This window comes from Hippocampus bargibanti, linkage group LG20 (assembly GCF_051943395.1).
Source record: "Hippocampus bargibanti isolate YZ-2025 linkage group LG20, ASM5194339v1, whole genome shotgun sequence".
Classification (NCBI taxonomy): domain Eukaryota; kingdom Metazoa; phylum Chordata; class Actinopteri; order Syngnathiformes; family Syngnathidae; genus Hippocampus; species Hippocampus bargibanti.
In genome coordinates this window covers 11,002,040-11,027,516 of record NC_142753.1, presented here as the reverse complement: position 1 = coordinate 11,027,516, position 25,477 = coordinate 11,002,040, and the positions used below count along the sequence as shown (strand labels likewise).

General features: G+C 41.7%; 3 protein-coding genes across 4 annotated transcripts; 2 read left to right on the top strand and 1 right to left on the bottom strand.

Annotated features, from left to right (window-relative positions):
- Nucleotides 1–418: 418 nt before the first annotated feature.
- Nucleotides 419–6,395, bottom strand: fabp3 (fatty acid binding protein 3, muscle and heart). Of its 2 annotated transcripts, none has more exons than XM_089022982.1 (4): nucleotides 6,235–6,392; nucleotides 1,657–1,829; nucleotides 727–828; nucleotides 419–634 (listed from the first exon to the last, which is right to left on the bottom strand). In XM_089022982.1, the coding sequence occupies exons 1-4, from the start codon at nucleotides 6,305–6,307 to the stop codon at nucleotides 581–583; spliced, it is 402 nt and encodes a 133-aa protein (XP_088879108.1). In that variant the 5' UTR covers nucleotides 6,308–6,392; the 3' UTR covers nucleotides 419–580. The 2 variants fall into 2 exon arrangements, with proteins under 2 accessions (XP_088879108.1, XP_088879107.1); XM_089022981.1 differs by lacking the exons at nucleotides 419–634; nucleotides 727–828; nucleotides 1,657–1,829 and adding exons at nucleotides 3,865–4,080; nucleotides 4,173–4,274; nucleotides 5,095–5,267 and having other exon boundaries at nucleotides 6,235–6,395.
- A 2,553-nt stretch (nucleotides 6,396–8,948) lies between these two features.
- Nucleotides 8,949–14,590, top strand: dclk3 (doublecortin like kinase 3). The gene is given in 9 exon segments (XM_089022983.1): nucleotides 8,949–9,067; nucleotides 9,923–10,122; nucleotides 10,273–10,404; nucleotides 10,950–11,439; nucleotides 12,385–12,860; nucleotides 13,504–13,636; nucleotides 13,704–13,871; nucleotides 14,023–14,140; nucleotides 14,142–14,590. Coding segments are annotated over 9 exon segments (1,869 nt in total). The 5' UTR covers nucleotides 8,949–9,006; the 3' UTR covers nucleotides 14,233–14,590.
- Nucleotides 14,591–15,012: 422 nt separating this feature from the next.
- On the top strand, nucleotides 15,013–21,887 carry zftraf1 (zinc finger TRAF-type and ring finger containing 1). The gene is made up of 6 exons (XM_089023884.1): nucleotides 15,013–15,989; nucleotides 18,153–18,247; nucleotides 18,320–18,463; nucleotides 19,227–19,438; nucleotides 19,517–19,695; nucleotides 20,704–21,887. Exons 1-6 carry the CDS (start codon nucleotides 15,717–15,719, stop codon nucleotides 20,914–20,916), a joined length of 1,116 nt encoding a protein of 371 aa, XP_088880010.1. The 5' UTR covers nucleotides 15,013–15,716; the 3' UTR covers nucleotides 20,917–21,887.
- Nucleotides 21,888–25,477: the final 3,590 nt, after the last annotated feature.

Genomic DNA, 25,477 nt, shown 5'->3' with positions numbered 1-25,477 from the left:
GTATAATAAATGTGCTATGTTATTATAATTAAAGAAATAATATGTACAGTATAATAAAGTCATTTTATTTACCTTTGTGATGGACATTGATGGCTTGATGGAATGGAGTGGCCGGTTTCCTCAGCATTAAAAACTTGATGAGGAACTTAACCTTCTTTTATCATCTTGAGGAATGATCCCTTGTAGGTGCTTTCTCTGCGATAATTTTATCTAGTTCCTCATCAATTGTGTTCTGTTTAGCTGGGTTGTTAGTTTTTTTGCAGTGCGAGAAAACAAATCAGTTTTCACATATTTGTCGTTAGTTGGGATTCTTTTAATGACTCCTTAATGTTTCAGATGAAAACATTTGCATGTATTCAAGTGAACTCCATGCAAAAAAAATGGTAAAGTCCCAAAAAAACGACAATAAACCATTGGAATCTTTTCAGTGTTTATACCAAGTGAATAAGGGGGGTGGGCAGGGTTCCACAGGTCATGTAAATAATACTGACTTCCAATATATGAAGGAAACGTGGGCTGACTCATTGAGGTTTTTTTGGCGTTCTGTGGATGCAAGTATGGTTATTGGGGATGCGGGTCTTCACTCCGCCCTCTCATAGCCGCGTGTGCAAACCACGTCGCCCAGCGTCAGCGTCTGAGTTTGAAAAAACAGACACAGCATATTTCAGAAGACCAAACCACATAGCGGACTTGCTAAGGTTTGATTTGTTTTTTGAGAGCACTGACCAGTTTGAGGGCGTTGCCGTTAACTTCGCGCACCAGGCTGGTCTCCTTGCCATCCCATCGTTGGATGTGCACCATCTTGCCGTTGTCTATTGTCACCACCGACTACGCACAAGAGTTGAAGAATTACCTCCTTTAAGGGTGGGGGGGGGGAGGTTGTATGCTAGCGCGGAAGTGGTTATTGGATTGATTTAGGGTGTTATTTGAAAAAGAAAATGGCCGTATTTACCACACCGTATAACTATAAGGTGGACCTTCAATGACTGGCTGATTTTGAAAAGTTTTCATATAGAGGGCACACCCAATTATTAGGCACATATGCAAGCTACAATAGCTGTACGGTTGCGTTATGCATTCACTAGATGGAGGAACACTAAAGGGAATACAATACAATGCAATATGGCGTTCTAACTACTCAACTACTGGGCAGCTCTAAGTTATACATATTTTTTTTTAAACATAACACCAATGTCTCAACACATTTGTAACCCGCTCCCAATGAAAATCGTGTTTAAAAATATCCATGTATTATTTGAAGCGCTCATCTTTACAGGGTTGGGGGGCGCGGGCGTGCTGGAGCCTATCCCAGCTGTCTTTGAGCAATGGGCGGGGTACACCAGACAATTTCATGGCACATATACAAACCATTTACCCCTTTCCACCTATGGATAAGATAGAGCATCCAATCAACCTCCCATGTTTGTTCTTACCTTATTCTGAAACTCGGCATTTCCGAGGTCATTTTGAAGTAGTTTTGGGACACTTTAACTCATTTTTATTGGTGTTTTGCATTTGACTAAAAATATCAGCCTGGGTGTTTTGGCTATTTTAGATGCTATAAAACGTTTTTCCGATGTCAGGAAAATTTTTTAAAAATGGTGTCAGTTCTCCTTTAAGGCGACATGTTGCACTGCAATGTCTCGTCAGACCCACCTTGACGTTCCTGCTGTCGGCGGTGGTCTCGTCGAACTCTTCCCCCAATTTGAAGGAGAGCTCCGTATTCTTGATGGTGCTTTGCGTCTTGACCGTCACCGTATCGCCCTCCACAGAGATGATGGTGGTAGGCTTGGTCATGTTGCCCACCTTGCGGACGGCAAAGCCCACACCTGCGGAAGCGACGGAGAGTTGCGGTTTTAGGTTGGGAGGAAAGCGGGAACCTTTTTTTCGTGAGTGTCACTCGTGTAGTGACTTGTGTTTTGTGTGCAGACTGTTCTGTGGGAACTGCTCATCTGTGCACTCATTTCATTCAATTCTAAAAGTGCCCCGAGGTCGCCGCCTGCAAATAATCTTGAAGCCCCACCCCAAGGTGCAACGACCCCCTTCATGCATGCATGCATGCACATGCACACACAGTGATTAGACATTTATGCAGTATTTAGTATACAATATTGTATATGTATATTACACAATATATCCAGTGTAGTAATGCTGCACCTGAAAAAAATATATATACTGTATTTCCGGGTGTATAATGCATACCCAAAAGCCTTGATAGTCTTCAAAAGATGGCCCTGCGCCTTATACGCAGTTGCGCCTTATATTTGAAGTAATATTGAGCCACAACAGATTCCATTTCCCCCTGTAGAAGAAGTACTGCATAACCGTGCCTCAACTATAGCGCCTTATAATGTAGTGTGCCATATATTTGGAAAACTTTTCTAGATTTAAATATTATATGTATTTGGGAAACTTTTGTCATTCATTGAAGGTGCGTCTTATACTCCAGTGCGCCTTATATATGGAAAACGTTTGAAAATACACTATTCACACCACCATTAGGGATGCGCCTTATACTCATGTATGCCCTATACACTGGAAAATACTGTGTATATATCAGACATGGGCAAACTACGGCCCGCGGGCCACATACGGCCCGTTAGGCTTTTCAATCCGGCCCGCCGAATTTGCCCAAATTATAGTACAGTGTCTAAAACTCAAGACAAAAAGCTAGCGAACAACAGGGCAGACAACTGAAAACCAATCCCATTAAAAAACATTGTCACAAAGTATAAAGTTTTTTTTAAATCAAGAATGCACCAACTACAAATGCTACCTTGCTTAATTTACAGCAAATACGCATAGCTGTAAATTTTGCTACAGTAGTCGATTGCCATTGTGGTGCACAATGCAACGTTTGCATTGCTTCCTACGAGCCACTAAGCCCCTTTCATAAGTCTCACGTACACTTTACAGTCACGGTTTAATGTAAATTTACGTTTTGTAGCGTCACATATGTTGTTAGCTTCTTTTGAATCTTTCTTCTAGTCTTAGGTTCTGTGTATTTATAGGATGGAAAGTGTGGTCACACTTTGGAATAACTTCAGACAGAGGGCTCTGCTAGATTCCATTGCGGACACAAGTTGTGCTTGCCAACTGTGGGCGCTTTGTTTTGGATGCAAGTGTACAAAACACCATCTTGCTTTGCAATTAAAAAAAAAAAAAGAAAAGAAAAAAAGCTGCCATTTTTTTTAATATGAAGAGAAAATTTGAGCTTTGGTTCACATGTTGGGCAACCATTTGGAGATAGTGATACCTTGGCTTACAAACTTAATTGGTTCCCAGAGTGTGTAAGGTGAAAAGTGTGTATCCCAAAAATTAATTTCCCATAGGAAACCATTAAAATGAGAATAATCCGTTCCCAGGTCCCCATAAAAAATTTTTTTTCTTATTCTCTAAGCCTTAAAACTACACAAAATATACATTATTTTATGTATAATAAATGTGCTATGTTATTATAATTAAAGAAATAATATGTACAGTATAATAAAGTCATTTTATTTACCTTTGTGATGGACATTGATGGCTTGATGGAATGGAGTGGCCGGTTTCCTCAGCATTAAAAACTTGATGAGGAACTTAACCTTCTTTTATCATCTTGAGGAATGATCCCTTGTAGGTGCTTTCTCTGCGATAATTTTATCTAGTTCCTCATCAATTGTGTTCTGTTTAGCTGGGTTGTTAGTTTTTTTGCAGTGCGAGAAAACAAATCAGTTTTCACATATTTGTCGTTAGTTGGGATTCTTTTAATGACTCCTTAATGTTTCAGATGAAAACATTTGCATGTATTCAAGTGAACTCCATGCAATACAATTCCACCAAAAAAATGGTAGAGTCCCAAAAAAACGACAATAAACCATTGGAATCTTTTCAGTGTTTATACCAAGTGAATAAGGGGGGTGGGCAGGGTTCCACAGGTCATGTAAATAATACTGACTTCCAATATATGAAGGAAACGTGGGCTGACTCATTGAGGTTTTTTTGGCGTTCTGTGGATGCAAGTATGGTTATTGGGGATGCGGGTCTTCACTCCGCCCTCTCATAGCCGCGTGTGCAAACCACATCGCCCAGCGTCAGCGTCTGAGTTTGAAAAAACAGACACAGCATATTTCAGAAGACCAAACCACATAGCGGACTTGCTAAGGTTTGATTTGTTTTTTGAGAGCACTGACCAGTTTGAGGGCGTTGCCGTTAACTTCGCGCACCAGGCTGGTCTCCTTGCCATCCCATCGTTGGATGTGCACCATCTTGCCGTTGTCTATTGTCACCACCGACTACGCACAAGAGTTGAAGAATTACCTCCTTTAAGGGTGGGGGGGGGGGGGGGTTGTATGCTAGCGCGGAAGTGGTTATTGGATTGATTTAGGGTGTTATTTGAAAAAGAAAATGGCCGTATTTACCACACCGTATAACTATAAGGTGGACCTTCAATGACTGGCTGATTTTGAAAAGTTTTCATATAGAAGGCACACCCAATTATTAGGCACATATGCAAGCTACAATAGCTGTACGGTTGCGTTATGCATTCACTAGATGGAGGAACACTAAAGGGAATACAATACAATGCAATATGGCGTTCTAACTACTGGGCGGCTCTAAGTTATATATTTTTTTTTAAACATAACACCAAAGTCTCAACACATTTGTAACCCGCTCCCAATGAAAATCGTGTTTAAAAATATCCATGTATTATTTGAAGCGCTCATCTTTACAGGGTTGGGGGGCGCGGGCGTGCTGGAGCCTATCCCAGCTGTCTTTGAGCAATGGGCGGGGTACACCAGACAATTTCATGGCACATATACAAACCATTTACCCGTTTCCACCTATGGATAAGATAGAGCATCCAATCAACCTCCCATGTTTGTTCTTACCTTATTCTGAAACTCGGCATTTCCGAGGTCATTTTGAAGTAGTTTTGGGACACTTTAACTCATTTTTATTGGTGTTTTGCATTTGACTAAAAATATCAGCCTGGGTGTTTTGGGTATTTTAGATGCTATAAAACGTTTTTCTGATGTCAGGAAAAATCTTAAAAATGGTGTTGGTTCTCCTTTAAGGCGACATGTTGCACTGCAATGGTCTCGTCAGACCCACCTTGACGTTCCTGCTGTCGGCGGTGGTCTCGTCGAACTCTTCCCCCAACTTGAAGGAGAGCTCCGTATTCTTGATGGTGCTTTGCGTCTTGACCGTCACCGTATCGCCCTCCACAGAGATGATGGTGGTAGGCTTGGTCATGTTGCCCACCTTGCGGACGGCGAAGCCCACACCTGCGGAAGCGACGGAGAGTTGCGGTTTTAGGTTAGGGAGGAAAGCGGGAACCTTTTTTTCGTGAGTGTCACTCGTGTAGTGACTTGTGTTTTGTGTGCAGACTGTTCTGTGGGAACTGCTCATCTGTGCACTCATTTCATTCAATTCTAAAAGTGCCCCGAGGTCGCCGCCTGCAAATAATCTTGAAGCCCCACCCCAAGGTGCAACGGCCCCCTTCATGCATGCATGCATGCACATGCACACAGTGATTAGAAATTTATGCAGTATTTAGTATACAATATTGTATATGTATATTACACAATATATCCAATAGATAGATAGATAGATAGATAGATAGATAGATAGATAGATAGATAGATAGATAGATAGATAGATAGATAGATAGATAGATAGATAGATAGATAGATAGATAGATAGATAGATAGATAGATAGACTTTTTTGACCTGATATGTGTCATCTTTGAAATGTACCTTCCTCATTTTACAGTATGTTAAATATTTTACTGGTGCACACATGGCGGTTAATTTAAACACTTTGACCAACTCTGCCACTGCGACAAACACGATGATGTCACAAGTCAACACAAGTCTTGCATCTCGCCGTACCAAATCAAAGTGTCCAGGGATGTTCCCATTGGGAATCAGATGTTCCATCCCCTCTCGAAGTGGCGTTTTATTGTGTTTCCCTACAATGGCTGCCTTTCAAATGGAAGTGTGTGTGACCGCCTCCTGACCATTCTTCCACAGTGGGGGCGGTAATTCAGGGCCCTTCCCCACCACACTCGGGCCATGTGCTCGCTCACCCACACCACCCATCCTCCTCTTCTTCAGTCTTTCCCACTCTTATGCTATTCTCCATCTTGTATGTGCCGTGAATAAATGCAAAAATGCAAAAACACGGATGTTCAGCATGTGCTCACACACACACACACACACATACACAAGCCTCAGACAAATCAAACTTACCCAGTTGCTTCATGTACTCATCAAAGTTGTCGCTGGTTTTCAGGTTCCATGTGCCCACAAAAGCCTCGGCCATGATGGCTGCAGAAAGCTGAAGGAATGAGGGGAGAGTGTGTGTTAACACGGATGTGAAAGCGAGTGAGCGTGTGAGTGAGAATGAAGGCAGAAGATAGAATGCAGAATGACTAAGAAGAAGAAGGAGGTGGAGGAGGAGGAAGTGGTGCGTTCCTACTGGCTGGGACGACACCGGCTGTTCGTGATGTCATCAGGCTATGCGAGAAGAGGCTGCCGCGGGAGGAGGAAGTTGGAGGTGCTGACTTTTTTCATCTGGAGGTCACATGACGTGTATCGTACACAAGGCTTCATTCTGAAGAATTTCATCCCTGGTTTCATCATCGGCACTGTGATGAAAAAGAAGAGGAAAACATTGAAAGATAGACAGAATGCACAATAAAAAATTATTCGCAGCCATTCCCAAATTTGTTCTATCACTGAAAAGTGTGACGTGGTTCGCCATTCCCGAATTTGTTCGGTTTTTCATGCAGGGGGTGTTGATAAAGCACTGGTCGGACCTCTGGCAATGTTTTCCCCTTTCACAAGGGGGCAGTATTTGCATTTTGTCCACATTAGCGCTTTGTTTGAGCTTTAGCTGTTATTAGAGTGCTATCTAAATCAATATGTATGTATCGCATTGTATTTTGTATTGTACAGCAGCCGCTCCCATTTCAAGCTCAGATAACTCCAGACCCATATATGCCCTCATATATATATATATATATATATATATATATATATATATATATATATATATATATATATATATATATATATATATGTATGTATAACATATGTATGACATCAGCAGGTAAACCGCAAGATTGCCCCTTGCGGATGATGTAAGCGACTGTACGTGTGGAACGGGCAATTACAAAATGCTTAATCATGTCCCTGGTATGTAAACGAAATTAATATTATTCCTTCTTCGTTCTGCACTTGTTTGCCCTCTAATAACCTTCATGAACTGTGTGTATGTGTGCATGCACGGTTTTGTTTTCATGCCTTGAAGAAGACAAGCTCAATGTGGGTGCCCGCCTTCCCTGGTTAAACCTGATACTACAAAAACTTGACACAATCCTTCAAAGGGTTACGCCTGCGGGTCATTAGTTAACTCCAGCTTCGCAGGTTCGCAAGCACCTGTCACATTCCACCAGTTGGCTAACAAAACAGAACAGTTACAACTGGAGAAAGCTTGACCCCGCCCCCCTCGAGAAAAAAAAATGCGTCCATTTTAAAAATGGGAAAATGTGTGTGTGTGTGTGTGTGTGTGTGTGTGTGTGAGACATAAACAGGTGTGAGATATACATACAGTGGTACAAAAGAGCCACAAGGTGAAAGGTAAAGAATATAAAAGACTGACCTACAACACATCTATGTGTATGTCATAAAATGCATGTGTGTGTGCGGGTTCGTGGGGGGGGGGGGATATTTTAATAGCCAGTTGTGATTATATGTAAAATGCTACAAAATATCTTGCCAAACTATTTAATCCGAATAAATGAAATGGATTATTATTAGTAGTCGTATTAGCATTACTAGTATTAGTATTATTAGAATTAGTATTACTAGTAGTAGTAGTAGTAGTATTAGTAGTAGTAGCAGTAGTATTTGTATTAGTAGTATTAGTAGTATTAGCAGTATTAGTAGTCGTATTATTATTATTATTAGTAGTGATATTTGTATTAGTAGTATTGGTAGTATTAGTAGTAGTAATAGTAGTAGTAGGTGTATTAGTAGTAGTAGTATTAGTAGTAGGTGTATTAGTAGTAGTAGTAGTAATAGGTGCATTAGTAGTAGTAGTAGTAGTAGTCACAATATGTAGTACAAGTAGTATATGTAGTTTTAGAGGGGTTATTGACTGTCTTGCGCCGTCTGTTGGTTAAATGTCAATATAGCATTGTCGATAAAATCAGATTGTTTGGAGTTACAGTGTTTTTAGCTTCATTTTCACCTCTCCTATTAAAAATACTAACACGTTTACATTCTTTATGGTCATATAGTAACTTTGTAACATATATTTTCACATTTACGTTACAGTAGAATAGTCAAAGCATAGGATATAGATCAGTGAGGTCAAGAAAAGAATTTCTAATCGAATATTAACAATATCCCAGGAGACAGACCAATGACGATGGCGGCAAGGGGAACTTGATTTAAAAAAAATCATATATAATGCCAAAGTTATAAAGTATTGCATCCCAGAGTATGTCACCAAAATGGCTGCACTTTTGTTGTGTCGTTAAAAAAGAGCCCATAGAATGCAATATTATCAACGTTTACATTAATGTTCATATGTGCACGCTTGTGTTAAGTAACGAAAGTGAAAATCTCATATCCTGGTGTTAACTTCAAAATAAAATAAATTCGCTTGTCAGAAACGCCACAGTACATATTGAACGTCGAATTCTTCATAATTGGAATAATTGTATTGCTATGCGAGCAAAATACTGGACAATAGTAACTTGGATTTTATTTCTACGCTAGCAAAATGCTGGACAATATTGTGACATTGCAGAGTATTTACCGAGCATTGTATCTTATTTTGAAATACTAATTAGCGATACTTCCTTCGGAAAGCCATCTAAGTTTGACAAATAACCACGGCAACCGCGTAACGCCGACCATGTTAACATTCTGCCAGTGAATGGTGACGTCAGAGACGTGTTTTCAATCGGAACTTGGTTCTTCCTTTGTTTCGGTCGTGTTTTGTTCAAAAAAATGGCACCAACTCCGAAAGATCAGTATGACTGCAACCTGGCAAGGAAAGGGAGAATTCCTGGTGAGTTCTGCTTTTTATAACCAACATCATAAAAATAAATTGGAAAAGGAAACAATTCATATACAGTATAAGCATTTTTTAAGAGTGTCTAACAAAATGGGGTTTGTGTAAATTAGTCAGAAGCAACTTGCACTTTTCTGTCACGTACACACAAACACACACACACACAGACACACACACACATGCATCGTGGTTTCAAGTGAAAGATGTGGCGTGTCCTCAAAGCTTCATTAATGATGCATATCCTCAAGTCAAGCAAGCTTTTGTTCAGGTGTGTGTGTTTCTGACTGTCTCAAGAAAGCCTAAATAATTCATCTGGGACCACAAAACTGCTCACATAGCACCACATCTTGTTTTCCACGTGATGACAAAAAAAATCCCCAAATCTGATCAGACGAAGTGCAAAAATGTGTCCACTCCAGTGCCAGGGTTTTTGTCATTTTCACTCAAATTCCAGCAGCCACGGAATATTAAGTTTCAGGACTACATAAACATTCAATGTATCTTAAGAAACCTTAGGCTATGTTCTTTCATCCAAAAAATAATAATTCCTAAATTATATGGGTCTGGAGTTATCTGGGCTTGAAATGGGGGCAGCTGTACAAAATACAATAATATATATTGATTTATATAGCGCTTTAGCAATTACTGAATCTGTAACAAAGCGCTAACATGGAAAAAAAGAAAGTGCTGCCCCCTCGAGGAAGGGAAAAAACATTGCTAGAGGTCTGACCAGTGCTTTATCGGCACCCAAAAACGCAAGATATCAGCCATTTTGGCTCCAAACATTCTTTCAAAACCGCATTTCAAAAACTACAGCAGTCCTAATAGCATACATTGCTTTGTTTTTAACAGCCCTCGGCCCTTCTTTGAAGCATAACGGAGGTGGTACGGCTGCTACGCCTCGACCGCTGCCGCTTTGGCATGCTCGCCACCAGCCGGGGCGCGGGGCAGCCCCTCACCTGCCACTTTTCCACGGGCGACACGCAGAAGAGAGCGCCGAGCGACCTCGTCTGGTCACGGTCGTGCATCCGAGTCAGGGCGCACCGCGGAAGGTAAATATCTGCCTTTTTTTTAGATGCAGCAGCATGTGGTTCTTTTAGGTGATTTATTTTGAAAGGCGCTTATAAATGAAATGTATTATTATGATTGTGCATTTTCGATTAAAAAGCGACATATATTTTGCTGTTCATCTTTTTTGCAAGGTGACAGTGCTTTTAAACCGGAGAGGGATAGTCTCCTTTGAGCATCTCCTACTAGACGTCTCGGAAGCACTCGGGTTTCCTCGGTGGCACCGATCCCGAGTGACTCGCCTCTACACGGCTTTTGCCCGAGAGGTTGGATCTTCTTGGATTTCTATGCCGAGTCAACATGTGTGACTCAAATACACAATTGAAGCACAGACAACTTGGGGTCAATCTGAGGTCAACAGACACAGCAAGTTAAACTGTCATCTTCATCTAGGAGATCTGTCCTTGGACAGAATTTAGGACTTGGGAAACTCCTTTATCACCGAAGCAATTTACGACTTGAAACTCCTTCACTGGAAGAGCTCATTAGCCAGGTTACCAATTTATCAGTTAATGGAAGAGAATGTTTTATTGCTTACGGCTGTTCGTGCTTATAACTCAAGAGGTGTGGTATTCTAATCAAGAAAACTATATTTTACTAATGTATCACTTAGATTTGCATATAGCAATAAATAGCTTGGCAGAGGGCTGCAGAATTTAGTCGTCTGTCATGAATGGCTGCGTCTCCTGCCGGCAGTAAAGACAATCTTTCTGGGTCCGAGCCTTCGCCCACAGTGTCCGATCGAACATCTGACAATTCATAAAATGCACACCAGGACTCCCATTTTTTTGTGTGTTGTTATCCACTACAGGTGAAGAGCGTTGGCGACTTCTTCCACAGCGACACAGCCCTTTTGGCATTGGGCAAAGGCCGCCCGGAGCTGAGCGCTTTGCACGAGGCGTTAGAGGAGCTATTCCCAGAGGAGTCCCGCTACCGAAATGAAGCACTCCTAGTCTGGGAGAAGAAGCTTCGACCGCCACCAGATAAAGCCACTAAGGCAGATAGCGGCTACAGCGAGGTGATAGAGGACATGGTCATGATGAAAGCGACACCGTCACCCAAGATGGGGAAGTTGGGTAAAGGTGCATCCAGGAAAGCCGCTCATCACCCAAACCACCTGCAGAAGCTTCACGTAAAGGGGAGGGTCTGCCAGGAGATGCGAGAGACGGACCTGGCTCCTCTGTGTGAAAACTGCTTGGCGAGAAGAGTCAAGTACCCAAGTCCAGAGTGGAACAATCCACTTTCAAGAAGAGCCCCATTGCCTCCCGTGTGCAGAAAAGAAACGAGAAGTTCACCCCAAGGTTGGAAGACTTTTGCATTAATAGTTTTTAACTCATTCACTGCTATTCCCAAATTTATTCGGGAAAAGCACGATGACGAGCACCATTCCCGAATTTGTGCAAATGTTGGTTTTGCTTGCGAGGGGGTGCCGATAAAGTCAGACCTCCAGCAATGTTTTTTTCCCTCCCATTTAAAAATCAGATAACTCCAGACCCATATAACTTAGGAATTAACTTTTTTTTCTGATAAAAGAAGAGTTTCTTGCACTGCATTGAATGTTTATGTAATCGTAAAACTCAATATTCCGTGGGTCCTGCAATTTGAGTGAAAATGACAAAAACCCTGGCACTGGAGTGGACACATTTTTGCACATCATCTGGCACTGAAAGAGTTAATGCTACTTTATTTTATATTTCTATAGAGATGGATGATGGATAATGGGTGGATAGATCTATTTAAAAATGTTTTTCACTGTGGAAAAAGTGGTAATTTTTATTTTATTTTTTTTAATCCCACTTTTCCCACAATTCCACCCACAGAAGAAAAATCATATTAGTGATAGTGAATCAAACAAATTCCCCAATTTTACAATTTCGAATTGAAACTTTTGGCTCGTTCAAACATCCTGTTTATTAGTATTTGATTCGGTATAATATGATCAAAAAAAGTTGAGCTTGAATTTTCTTTGGACATAAGTAGTACTTTGCTGCCATCTGGTGGTAACTATGGGAAACGCGTGTCGATTTCTAGCTGGGTTTTGCTATTTATTCACAGCAGACTGAGTCCTCATCTGATTCGAATTACAAGATTAATTCACTCTTTCTGCCGTTTCTGTTTACCGTAAATTTCAACCGATTGGCTATCAACAGCTCACAAATATTTTTGAAGACATGCTTTTCATTTTTCATCATTAAAAATAGTGCAATATCGTGGGGTAGAAATGAATAATTTCATTCACTTGACAGACTTAAAGAGCCTTCCTGCCATCTCGAGTGAATTCTCAGCGCTTTGCTCGGAGGGCAGCGAGGTCGCCGAAGCTGACGTGCATCGCCTCTACAACGTGGGGCGCATCCTGGGGGATGGCAACTTTTCGGTGGTGCGCGAGTGCCGGCGTCGTGTCGATGGCCGGACGCTGGCCGTCAAAATAGTGGAGCGCTCGCAACTGCTGGGTCGAGAGCACATCCTGCAGAACGAGCTGAGCCTTCTGGCCAGTTTGCGGCACCCGCGCATCATCAGGCTACTGGCCTACCATCGCACGGCCGCAAAGGCTTACCTGGTCATGGAGCTTGCCAGCGGGGGTGACCTCTTTGAGGCCATCAGTGTGCGCGGCAGCTTCGGCGAGGACGAGGCGGCGGTCATCGTGGCGGACGTGAGCGAGGCTCTCAAATACATCCATCGCAGAAGCGTGGTCCACCGAGATGTCAAACCGGAGAACCTGTTGGTTTGTCACCAAAAACATCCATGATTAATATTTTCCAAAATACAATATCTGATGTGTGTAGCAATTTAGCATGATTTAGTGTCAAGACATTTAGGTGAAGACCAATAAATGCATCTGTAGTATCTGACTAGATTAGATCGCTAGCTAGATAGATAATTACAAATTTAGGTGAAGACCAATAACTGCATCTGTAGTTTATGACTAGATTAGATAGCTAGTTATCTAGCTAGATAGCTAGATAAGAAATTTAGGTGAAGACCAATAAAGGTATCTGTAGTTTCTGACTAGATTAGATAGCTAGTTAGTTAGCTAGCTAGCTAGCTAACTAGATGAATAGTTAGATAGCTAGATTGCTAACTAGGTAGCTAGTTAGCTAGAATTTTTAAAAATGCTCTTACTGGTATAGCTGATCAGTCTTCAAAATACAATCTGATACAGTATGTGTAGCAATTTAGCATGATTTAGCATCAAGACATTTAGGTGGAGACCAATAAATGCATCTGTAGTATCTGACTAGATTAGATAGCTAGTTAACTAGATTGAAAGTTAGATAAATAGCTAGATTGATAACTAGATAGCAAGGTAGATATTTTTTTTTTTAATTGCTCTTATTGGTATAGTTTATTCGTCTTTGTTCCCTCAGATCGTTCACTCAGTTCCTGGTTTGACCAGACTAAAACTAGCCGACTTTGGCTTGGCCATGGTCGTGAGCGAACCGGTCTTCACCATCTGTGGCACGCCCACTTATGTTGCACCAGAGATTCTGTCCGAGACAGGTTAGCGCTACGCCAAAGTCCCCCTGAAACTATTTCTCAAATACATATGGTGAATATGACCTGGCAGGATACGGCGTGGAGGTGGATATGTGGGCACTCGGTGTCATTCTCTACATCCTACTATGTGGCTTTGCACCTTTTCGAAGTCGGGATCGAGATCAGGAGGAGCTGTTTGAGATCATCAAACGGGGACGATTGCACTTCTTGTCCCCCTATTGGGATACCATCTCAGAAGGTAGGAGGGCAAACTACACTGGCGTTGTGAACCATGTACCACTTGATTTGAAAGTTAAAACAGAACGGAACTGTACATTAGCAGTGACCCTTTTGTATTCCACTTAACTGAAATTCAACTGAACCACACCGGGACGTATTTTGTTGTTCAGAAGCTAAAGGCCTGGTTTCAGACCTCATCCAGTCCGACCCGGTCACGAGGATGACGGCACAGAACACGTTGAAGCATCCCTGGCTGAGGGCCAAGGTGGAAAGCTGCCAGGAGAAGGTGCCACGGCACAACCTGGATGGAGGAAGATGGACCCAGACCAGCACCTCTTGACAGAGAGAAGGTTCAGACTACACCGAGAGAAAACCCATAAACTATGAGGCTTTCAAGGGCCGGGCAGACTTCAGAAGCAAAGAATTCTGACATTACAACGATCAATCCATTCAAAACAAGAGATGTGTCAAAAACAAGTTCCTTTCAGCTTCAATGCAGCTAACAATCAGACGCCATGAGGACCGAGTGTGCATTACAAATCATAAACTTGTCAGTCTGCTGCGGGGCATTGCAGATGGGGTCCTCATATTTTCCAAATAGGCCCTTGGGGCATATCCCTTTCCTGAAGTCTCGTTTCACGACTGACCTTGTATTTCTGGTTTTTGTTATTTACACATGCATACACAATGTAATAAAAGTGGCTGTTTATCATGATTCTAAATATGGCATGTATATGAAATGTGACGTCAAACTAAATGTAATCAAGAAACCAATCACATATGCATTGTTTTCCCTTCTGCATAGGTAAAGGCTTAGTTCTCAAACCTTTGTTTAGGCACCTTATATTTCCAGTTGAATCAAGAGTCCATAATAATACAGGAGAGGGTCTCCCAAGACCAGTCAGACCATTTTCAGCTGACTGCACATGCAGCATTCTGTAATATGCAAATTTTTTTTAGGAGGGGTGTTTAAAATTATCTATCCATCCAGCAGTTACCATTTAGTCATCAAAGCGCCTTCGTGTAGCGACGTGGTTGACGTCCGCCTACGAGTTCTCAAAGGGCTTTGAAGAGCAGTCAGCTGACACAACTTTGGGCAGCTTTCAAAGCCCTCTTGCTTCGTCGGTGTACATTGCGCATGCGCGCTCCCCAACTCTTTAAATACCCCAAGTCATCCGTTGGCCGCAGCAAAACATTCCGCCGTCCGCCGATTCAACACGACCGGGCGGGGAAGGACGAGCTGCGGCCAATTTGGTTAGTTCAGAAAAATAATGTTTTTATTTGCCCAATAAGTCCTATTCAGACACGGAGTCGTAAAAGGGTGAAAACTCGGGAGAGACAGACTGAGGGGAAACGGACAGGGAGAAAAACAAAGATGGCTGTGTGAGCCTGAGAGACGAGCCAACACCACCACCATCGCCAACAACAAGGGCCCGGGGACCGGAAAAGACATTTCGGGCCGCCGCCGGAGACACGCCCGGACTTTGGGGTAGCCGAACCGAGCAGTTTGATGGGAGAGAGCTCCCCCGCCCTCCTTGAAAACAGCTGAGTTGTTTTTGTTCTGGCTGCCCACCCCCCTACCGGAGCGCCGTGCTCCGGGCTCGGTGTCAACTAACTAGCCGCACCGTAAGTCCTCCCCAGCGGGTGACATTTTGCTTTCACCTCGGTTGTGACTTGCATAAGACCTTGAAGAATTACCCTTAAAAATATCAAGTGCGCTAGCATAACCCCGCAGTGCTTAGGTTAGCCGACTAGCGAGCTAGCTGTCAGTTAGCCTCCAAGCTAACCCACCACCCAAGATAGAAGCCAGTAAATCTGCCGCGGAGGGTGGGGGAAGTACGAAGCAAGTTCTCGAACAATTCGAATGTCCGCCATGGAAGACGGCGACTTGATGTCCGCGCCCGGGGGCTCGTCGGCGGGCGTGGCGGCGGGGGCGGTCGAGGTGGCTGTGGCCGGGGCAGGGGCCGGGCTCGCCGGGCAGGAGGAGGTCGGGATACGGCCCGAAACGGACTCGGACGAGCCCCCCAAGAAGAAGACCAAAGTGCCCGAGACGGAATCCGGCAAACTGGAGGAGAGACTGTACTCTGTGCTCTGCTGCACCGTGTGCCTAGACTTGCCCAAAGCGTCTGTGTATCAGGTAAACGTGTCACAAACATGCCCCAACACCTCTGCAACACCTCCACCCCCCAAAAAAATAAATAAAATAAAACATTCCCTGTAAAATTCTGACAACATAGGGGCAACCTGATGCTCCTTGGATGCATAAATAAACCCGCACAGGCCAGAATAAATGACTACTGGCACACCCTTGTCCCCTTGTCAAGGCCACTTGCTCAAAAGTCTGACATGATCTTCAAATAACCTTCAACTCAGTCACGTCCCTAACACCAACACCCTTCAACATAAACGTCGCCCACCATTGCCCCACCATTGCCCTTGAATGCCGCCAACCTGTCCCCCGCTCAAGGTCAACCATGTAGTTTCACATGACACTGACATTTTTAATATAACGTGCAAGCACAAGCAGTGCAAAGTTCAATTCATATATCCCAGCAGCCCCACAGTCATTCACAATCTCCCAAACCACTATTAGGAATGAATTTTCTGTACACGTGTGAAGCGAATCCACAATTCTCATGACTAAATATGGCATTTAACGAAAAAAAATGACTGGAAAAAATATAGGAAAATGCATGAAAAAAATATTGACTTGACCTAAATATGTCATGACTCTTAAATAGCCTTTTGGGGTGACATTTCAGGATGCATTCAAATCTTTACTGGTGAACTTAATGTGGCCTCTAAAAGCTTTTGAATGCACACGCCCAACTATTAAATGTTGCTGTTCTTGAACACAAAGCTATTTGACAAATTTCGCAATAAGAATTCGATAGTTGAATCAACCAATAAAGGTCCAGGTTCAATTAGAGGTGGTGTTGAAATAGTCATCGGGGAACATTTTTACATGCAAGTGCATGTAAAAATCTTCCCCAAATTGTTATGGAAACCAAAACACAAAGAAAAAAATGCAATAAACCACACATTTTTTGCAAAATGGAAGGTGAATTTGGGGGACCGCGGTTACAAGAGTGCCTCCACTGTCAAACATCAACTGCTTATCAGGAGTTGGGTCACCTCTCCATATCTTAAAATATCAATATCTTATATATCAATATCTTTAAAAACCGAGAGGGAACACACCTACAGACTAAGGACTTGGCGGACGGCGTAACTAATGAGACATGACATGCTATTAGCCCAACGGAAATAAATGTTCCCGTGCTGAGTTGAGCACATGACCACAAATATGCTGCTTGTGTCATCCTCAGGGTGGGGAGAAAAAGCATGGTTTCAATAACTAATTCTTTGTTTCTTTTTGTTATGTACAATTAAGTAATCAGAAAAGATGGTGGTTAAAAACAAACGATATATGAATATTAATTTAAAGTCATCTGTTGTGTTGGAAAAAGGGGAAAAACAATATTTGGATGACAATTTCTAAATGCTCTATTTCTGTGGAAATAAGGTCTATTGACAGAAGAAAAATATTTTCGTCATTTTCATTTTAAAATAAAATTAAAAAAACAAACATGGTTTCTGTGTATTTTTACAGCTATTTAAAAGCAGCAAAAATCACTAGATTTTAATGCTATAATTTTTAAAAACAAAATTCTGTACTTTTTTACCATGCAAAATCCATAAAATGTGTTACTGATCAATTTCAAATGAGTGTTTTTAACTCATTCACTGCCAGACGTGCTAAAATGTGCCAGGGCTTTTGTCATTGTCACGTGAATCCCAGGACCCACAGAATATTGACACTTAGGGCTACATAAACATTCAATACAGCATTAGAAACCTTAGACTCTCTTCTTTCATCAGAGTTAATTCCTAAATTATATGGGTCTGGAGTTATATGAGCTTGAAATGAAGGCAGCTGTCAAAAAAAAAACGATGCAATGCATACATATTGGTTTATATAGCGCTTTAACAACAGATTAAGCTGGAACAAAGCCCTTCACAATGGGAAAAAGGGGAACTGCTGCCTCCTTGTGGAAAAGGAAAAAAACAGTCAGAGGCCATAGCCAGCGCTTTATCGGTACCCAAGCATGAAAAAACAAAACTCGAACAAATGGCGTTCTACGTTATATCTTCAATTCCCAAATAAATTCATGAATGGCAGTGAATGAGTTAAGGATCTAAATTTTGTGGAAAATATGTTTTTGCGTCTTTTTTGTGTGTACGTGTGTTCCCCCCCCCATGAATGACATCTGACTTGTGGTGACACTTTGACCACTAGTGTACCAACGGTCACCTGATGTGTGCGGGCTGCTTCATTCACCTGCTGGCTGACTCTCGCCTCAAGGAGGAGCAGGCCACGTGTCCCAACTGCAGGTACAACCCAGCAAAATCCGTTTCACTCTGTGACGCTCGCCATTCACCGCGATGATCGGGATCCCGTTGCAGGTGCGAGATCAGCAAGAACCTGTGCTGCAGGAACCTGGCGGTGGAGAAGGCGGTCAGCGAGCTGCCTACCGAGTGCACATTCTGCCTTAAACAGTTCCCCAGGTCCAGCCTGGAGAGACATCAGAAGGACGAGTGCCAAGACAGGTGAGAACCGGCGGAAAAAAACAAAAAGGGACAATGAAAGAGACATAACATGAAGGGGGGTGGGACAGACATAGACATTTGGAAAGACGGAGACATAGAGAGACAGAGAGAAAGACAGAAACAGAAAAGAATGAGAGACAGACTGGGAGAGTGACAGAGAAAAATAAAGACCAAAACAGAGAGAAAGAGAGTGCGACAGAAGAGTGAGAGACAGACATACAGAGCGAGAGACAGGGCGATACAGACAGACAGATAAAGAAATAAACAGAGACAAAGAGAGAGAAGGATGACAGAGACAGACAGGGAGACAAAGAGACAAATATAGGAGAGAGAAAAGACAGAGAGAGAGAGACAGACAGACAGAATAGAGAGAGATAGACAGAAAGAGAGACAGGCACACAGAAAAGAGAAACAGACAGACAGAAAAGAGTGAGAGACAGAAATAAAGAAATAAACAGACAGAGAGACAGAGAGACAAAGACAGAGAGAAAACAGAGAGACAGACAATAATAGAGGAGAGAGAAGAGACAGAAACAGACAGAAAGAGAGCGACAGACAGAAAAGCGAAACAGAGACAGAAATGAGACAGACAAACAGACAGAGAGAGAGAGAAAACAAAAAGAGAGACGACAGACAGACAAATAGAGAGAGAGAAAGAGGACAGGAAGAGAGAGACAGACAGACAGAGAGAGAGACAGACAGAACCCATTTTTGTTCCTGTGACAGTCTAACATTTGTTTTTTTTGTTTTGTTTTTGTTTCAGGGTGACAGTGTGCAAGTACAAGCGCATCGGCTGCCCTTGGCAAGGCCCCTTCCACGAGATGCCGGCCCACGAGGGCGAGTGCTCGCACCCCACCAAGACGGGCACGGAGCTGATGGGCATCCTGGGCGAGATGGACCAGAGCCACCGCAGGGACATGCAGCTCTACAACAGCATCTTCGGCCTCCTCTGCTACGAGAAGATCGGCTTCACCGGTGAGACCCTCAACCCCTTCTCAACGTCAATTTGGTGAAGTCACGGGAACAAAAAAAAAACATGTTTGCGTTTGTCAGAGGTACAGTTCAGGCCGTACCGCACGGACGACTTCATCACGCGGTTGTACTATGAGACGCCGCGCTTCACCGTGCTCAACCAGACGTGGGTGCTGAAGGCGCGCGTCAACGATTCCGAGCGCAATCCCAACTTGTCGTGCAAGCGCACGCTCTCCTTCCAGCTTATCCTCAAGAGCAAGGTGAGAAAAGACCCCCTCACCGCACCCCTCCACGTAATTTTTTTTTTGCTGCTTATAGAAAGCTATAAAACGGGCCATTAAAACAATTTCACACGACCTTTCAAGGTCGACTTGAAGACGCCAAGCTTGTCTCCATGATGCCGGCCGTGCTCCAAAGTTTTACTTTTTGGAGGTTTTAGTCTGAACCTTTTTTCAGTCAAAGTTGCATTTTTTTTTTAATCTGGGATATTTTTTTAGTTTGTTTTCGTCAATTTATGGAACAACATTTTCGGTTACATTTTTCATTTCCAGGGTTTTTGTCATTTTCACTCAAATTGCAGGACCCACAGAATTTTGAGTTTTAGGACTACATAAACATTAAATGCAGCGTAAGAAACCTTACACCCTCTTCTTTCATTCGAAAACGAGTTAATTCCTAAATTATATGGGTCTGGAGTTATCGGTGCTTCAAATGGGGGCAGTTGTACAAAAGGCAAATGCTCCCCTCTCGTGGGAGGGAAAAACATTGCAAGAGGTCTGACCAGTACTGTATCCCCCTTTATCCCAGTGTCTGAAACTCATGACAAAAAGTTAGCGGACACCAGGGCAGGCAACTCTGAAAAGTTGCCTTCCCGGCCATAAAGTTGCCTTTTTTCACAACTTGAAACACAATAAGACGACTAATCGCAAAAAAAACCATTGTTGTAAAGTATAAAGGATTTTTTTTATTAAGGAAGTACCTACCACAAATGCTCCCTTGCTTAATTTATGGTAAATATTCCTTGCTGAAGATTTTGCTCCAGTTGTCGTTTGTCGTCATGGTGCTAAAAGCCACGTGGACTCCTCTTTCTAAGCGCCTTTCAAAAGTCTCAAGTACACTTTACAGTCACGGTATAGTCCGAAGACACAAAACAGGCTTCTTTCTGATTGGCTGCCTTGCCCAGTATGCAAATTGCCAAACGAACATTCCGGGCTTCGGGGCAGACGTTATTTCAAACACTGATAATCCTAACGATTCTCCTCACCCAGGTGAACTCAGCGCTGGAGTGCTCCTTCCTTCTCCTGAAAGGCCCGTACGACGACGTGCGCATCAAACCGGTCATCCATCACTACGCCTTCAGCAACGACGACAGCGAGACCGACTACGTTCTGCTGCCCATCTGTGACTCTGTCGAGTGCAACAAACTGCTCGCCGCCAAAAACATCAACCTGCGCCTTTTCATCTTCCAAGTCCAAAAGTAACGACGCCGGCGACAACCACCGCGACGAAGGGGCAACGAGTAAAGACAGACAGACAGACAGACCCCACTCAACCACTGATACCTCTCTTTACACGCACGTACCCATACACACACCCTTACTAATCCATTCAACTCCTACATCACAAGTAAGGAGATCCCCCGCCCCTTTGGAAACTAATGATTTGGGGGGTGCGGAGGTTGTGGTCCTGAGGTGGTCATCGTGTAGCAGTTGGGACACCCACACCCCAGCCCCCCGCACAACCCAAGAGCCAAAAGTAGCACACATGCGCACGACATCGTGCACACACGCGTGTTGTCTAAATGTGAAAAACGAGCGTGTTGACTCGACTGAGCTGTGACGTGTGATTGGGTGAGTGCACGCGCACGCGCGAATGACTCCTTATTTTATTTATATTAACTTTTAACAGTTCCAAAAAATGTTTTCATAACTTCCATATTTTGTGTGTGTAAGAGGGACACTAACCTTAAAACTTTTTTTTCCCAGATGATTTTCCAGAAGCCATTTTTTTCTCGTACACAGCTCACATCATTGAAATACTGTGGGGGGGAAAATGGGTGTGAAAATATTTAGTCCGTTTATCATTTTTGATTTGAGTGTGTTAAAAAAAAGCTCACCTGTCCTTTTTCAAATGTCAGTTTCAGAGTTTTCATAAGGTCGCACTTCAATTGTTTTCTTTTTTCCAAAAAATGAATCAAGTTTGTGATTTTTTTTTCTTTTTTACACATTTTAAAATCATTTTTGCCCCAAATAGTGGCATGCCAGCATCTTTTCAAAAGTGTTTTGAAGGGTAAAGAACCAAATGACTTGAAGAAAACATCCTGAACTCTACAAGCATAAAAAGCCTATCAGCACTGAGTGATGCCACTCAATTCTTTTAGCGATAATATATTCTTTTTTTTGGGGGTACCAACTGATTGGTGAATAATGTTAAAAATAAAGGCTTTCTTGCATATGTTTCAAAATGAACCCCCCTTTTTCATGCCACCATCAATTAAAAAAAATGTGCTTTTAAAAACACTTACAGGACAACCGACACCATTTTTTTGTTTCCTAACTGACATCAGAAAAACGTTTTATCGCATCTAAAATACCCAAAACAGGCAGGCTGATATTTGAAGTCAAAGGCAAACCACCAATAAAAATGACTTAGTGTCCCAAAACTACTTCAAAATGACCTCTGAGATGCAGAGTTTCAGAAGGTCCCGCCCCCTTTTTCATGACGTCACGGAAGGACGTCCTGCCTTGCTCTAGAATCAAAACAATGGCTTCAGATTCGGAGAAGATGCTTTCCTGTCACTCATCCACTTATGAATAGGATTCAAATAGTTCTGAAGAGGAAAGCATAAATGTTTGCAATTGATTAAAGAAGCCCTTCCGTATCAATTCGAGCCGTCAGGACTCCACTGTAGCGTCCCAGAAAATGCACAACATTGCGCCCAAGCTCTGTTGGAAATGGGATGATTTGTCTGCTGGGAATTTGTGTCAACTAGTATCAAATAGTAGTCTTGGTGCAACACACAACGATTCACCATTGCATTATTTATGTGTTTTGCTTCTAATTTCGCCATCAACACGGATCAATATGAAATTTTCAGACCAAACAAAGTACCCACAATGCATTGTGTGTCGCTTTCTCGGTCAGGGGCGTTCCAGACGTGACATCACGTCAGGCATCGTCATCAACTCAAAAATAAGACTTCCGGAATATTTCGCGCGAGTCTTAAAACGTAAAATATAGCTATATGCCGTGGAATCTTTGTAAAATACTCTCAATAGAAGTCATTTCAAGTGATTTTACAAATGATGGACACAACTTGTCCGGGGGCGTCGGTTGTCCTTTAAAATTTGTTGGCTTTTTTCATCAAGGTAGAAGTATTTTTTTTTTTAACAACTTATTTGTCTCTTCCTATTTTTATATTTTTATTCATCCCAAGCTACTTCCTATTTAAATTTTACTTAACAACAGTGGCATGTCAAAAATTTTGTTCATCTATTTTTTTTTTCAATGTAAAGTGTTTAAAAAAAGTTGAAGAAAAAGTACGTTTTAACAATCCAAGTGTGTGCATGTGTTTGCGTTTGACTGAAACAATGTTGCGGGTGTCCTCATAACCCCCTCAGTTGGATAGGGGCTAAAAGGACATTGGACAGATATTACGTGAATAGAATCTACTGTAAAACAGATGGAAGATTGACCTCTGCTGTATTTTTTTTGGGGGGGTGTTTTCAAAAAGATGAAGAAAAAAAGGCTTGTGGACTCGCGCTCATCTCACTTTGGCTGTACATGTGCCTTTTAATATTATGATTAATATTAAAGCTCATCAACCTGCCTGCTGGTTCGTGTGAAAGTCATCCCGGATGAAAATGGAGAGCGAAGCGGGCTTTACCAACGCCCGCCGTATGAATAATTGAAGGCATGATGGCGGCGTTATGAAATCCAAATTTTAAAGCCTAGCCAGGATGATGGATATGTTTCATTGGCTTAAAATAGGAATCGGCTCCACTTGAAAAAATGAATTATCATGTGCACGTTATTGCTGGGGTGAAGACGAAAGGTCAAAGGGCATTTTTTTTTTTGCAGGAGGTATCAAATCCAGTTCCCCCAATCACCCTCCCACAGTTTGGATTTAGTCACTCGCTTCTACTTAGCTGGCAAGAAAAAAGTTATTTTTAAAACCTCACTTGAATTGGTCATTAAAAAAAAACATACATTGGTCTTTCTTCCCCAACGAGTACTTGTGGTTCTTTAAAAAAAAATGCCAGATAATAATAATACATTTTAAGCGCCTTTCAAAGCTCTCAAGGAAACTTCACAGTCAGACAAGCATTGGTAATATAATAAATAAAATACAATCACAAATAGAATGCAATAAATAAATAAAATACATTATAAATAGAAACAAGAGAGAGAGCTACACAGAAAATGCAATTTGAAATAGGTGGGTTTTGAGATGGGACTTGAAGATGACTATAGATGGTTGTTTAAAAAACAAATTACTGTATTTTTTTAACGGGTTGCTAGATTTGTTTTTTCTTTTTAAAAACTTGTATTTGGTCGTTATTTTACGACACACGGCTACACTGTTGACGAAAATCATTTTGATTACGATGTGAAGATACACCTGCTCACTTTGTATGGGAGGACGCTGCCGTTTAAGTTCTACAGAAAAACAATCGTGAGAAATTACTTGTAGTAATTCGACATTTGTTTAATAATGTCAAAAGATACTCACTTGAGTGGCAATTTCGAAATTAAATGTTGGAAGCCATCTCGATGGAAAATGCGCCTGAATCGACGTGATAATAAGAATACATTACATTTTAAGCGCCTTCCAAAGCTCTCAAGGACACTTTACAGTCACAGACAAGCATAGAAATACTTGTTACCTAAACTCTACTTCCTAATCATGGCGATATATGTTCAAAATAACACAATGTCAATGTTTTTTATCTTCGGATAACTTACCTCAAATTGGACAGGTGATCCAAGTTTGACGGCTCAAAAATGGCGGGCATCGCACGAGTGAAGCGTAACACGATATCCTTTCCGAATGGAAACCAAATGTTTGGGAATGAATTCCGACATGACACTCGATATTTTATCAAAATCTTTAAGGCACGATTATTATTATACATTGTTTATTTTTTTACCATCCATGAGTAATTATTTTTTTTTACTATCCATGACTCAGTAGTTTTTACAACCAATAAGGCTATTTTATGACTTTCATTTGTGACGTCATTCGGACTTTTTCAAGACGTGATTTTTTATTTATTTTTGTGCCATCGATTGGCACAATTTTTGAAATACTTTGATGCAATATGGACTTCATATGTATTTGTTTACACCAATAGGTTATTTTAACCTATTTGACGCCAGAAATGTTAATTATTTTTTTAAACAATTTCAAAAGGTTTTACCTCCAAAATGGTGACAAATGCAGCCAGACTGCAAATGTTGCTTTGTGCAATTTTAAAACGTTGGTGCATAAAGGGTTAAGGTATGATTCATATTTTTGCCATTATTAGCACCTGGTTATGATTTTTCCTTTGTCATGAGTGATAGACTTTATCGCATGATGACATTTTTGTACAAGCGAGTGATTGAATTTGCGTTATTTTGGGCAGTAGATGGCCATAAAGACTTAAAGTTAAAAAAAATATATATACACGCATATACACTCCTGTAGTTTTAGCTTCATCCTGCAATTGGAAAATAAAATTGTGTCGTGAAACTGCATTTGTCGCGACGGCGCTAAAGAGACCGACCACGATCCATTAAACGGGACTTTGCCATGTGCGTTTATTAAATATATTCACACAGTGTATTTTTATTTTTGGCATCAATCACAATATATAAGCATTTCATTTCAATATAAAACTCAACTTTGTGTATAGTATAAATTATGAAGTCAATACAGTTGTTTGGTGTTTAATTCTATACATATATATATATAAAAATTTATAGATGTACTATGAACCTTTGGTACAATGCATTAATGTGAGAGTGCTTTGTGTTAACATGCAGTGGGACAAAATGATA

Bases quoted from the DNA above. Each gene is read 5' to 3' on its own strand.
- fabp3 (XM_089022981.1), bottom strand. From the start codon at position 6,307: ATGGCCGAGGCTTTTGTGGGCACATGGAACCTGAAAACCAGCGACAAC. The intron at 5,268-6,234 runs GTAAGTTTGATT...TCGCTTCCGCAG, and splicing joins TGAGTACATGAAGCAACTGG to GTGTGGGCTTCGCCGTCCGC. The intron at 4,081-4,172 runs GTCAGTGCTCTC...TTTCAAACTCAG, and splicing joins ACGGCAACGCCCTCAAACTG to ACGCTGACGCTGGGCGATGT.
- zftraf1 (XM_089023884.1), top strand. From the start codon at position 15,717: ATGTCCGCCATGGAAGACGGCGACTTGATGTCCGCGCCCGGGGGCTCG. The intron at 18,248-18,319 runs GTACAACCCAGC...ATCCCGTTGCAG, and splicing joins GCCACGTGTCCCAACTGCAG to GTGCGAGATCAGCAAGAACC. The intron at 19,439-19,516 runs GTGAGACCCTCA...TGCGTTTGTCAG, and splicing joins CGAGAAGATCGGCTTCACCG to AGGTACAGTTCAGGCCGTAC.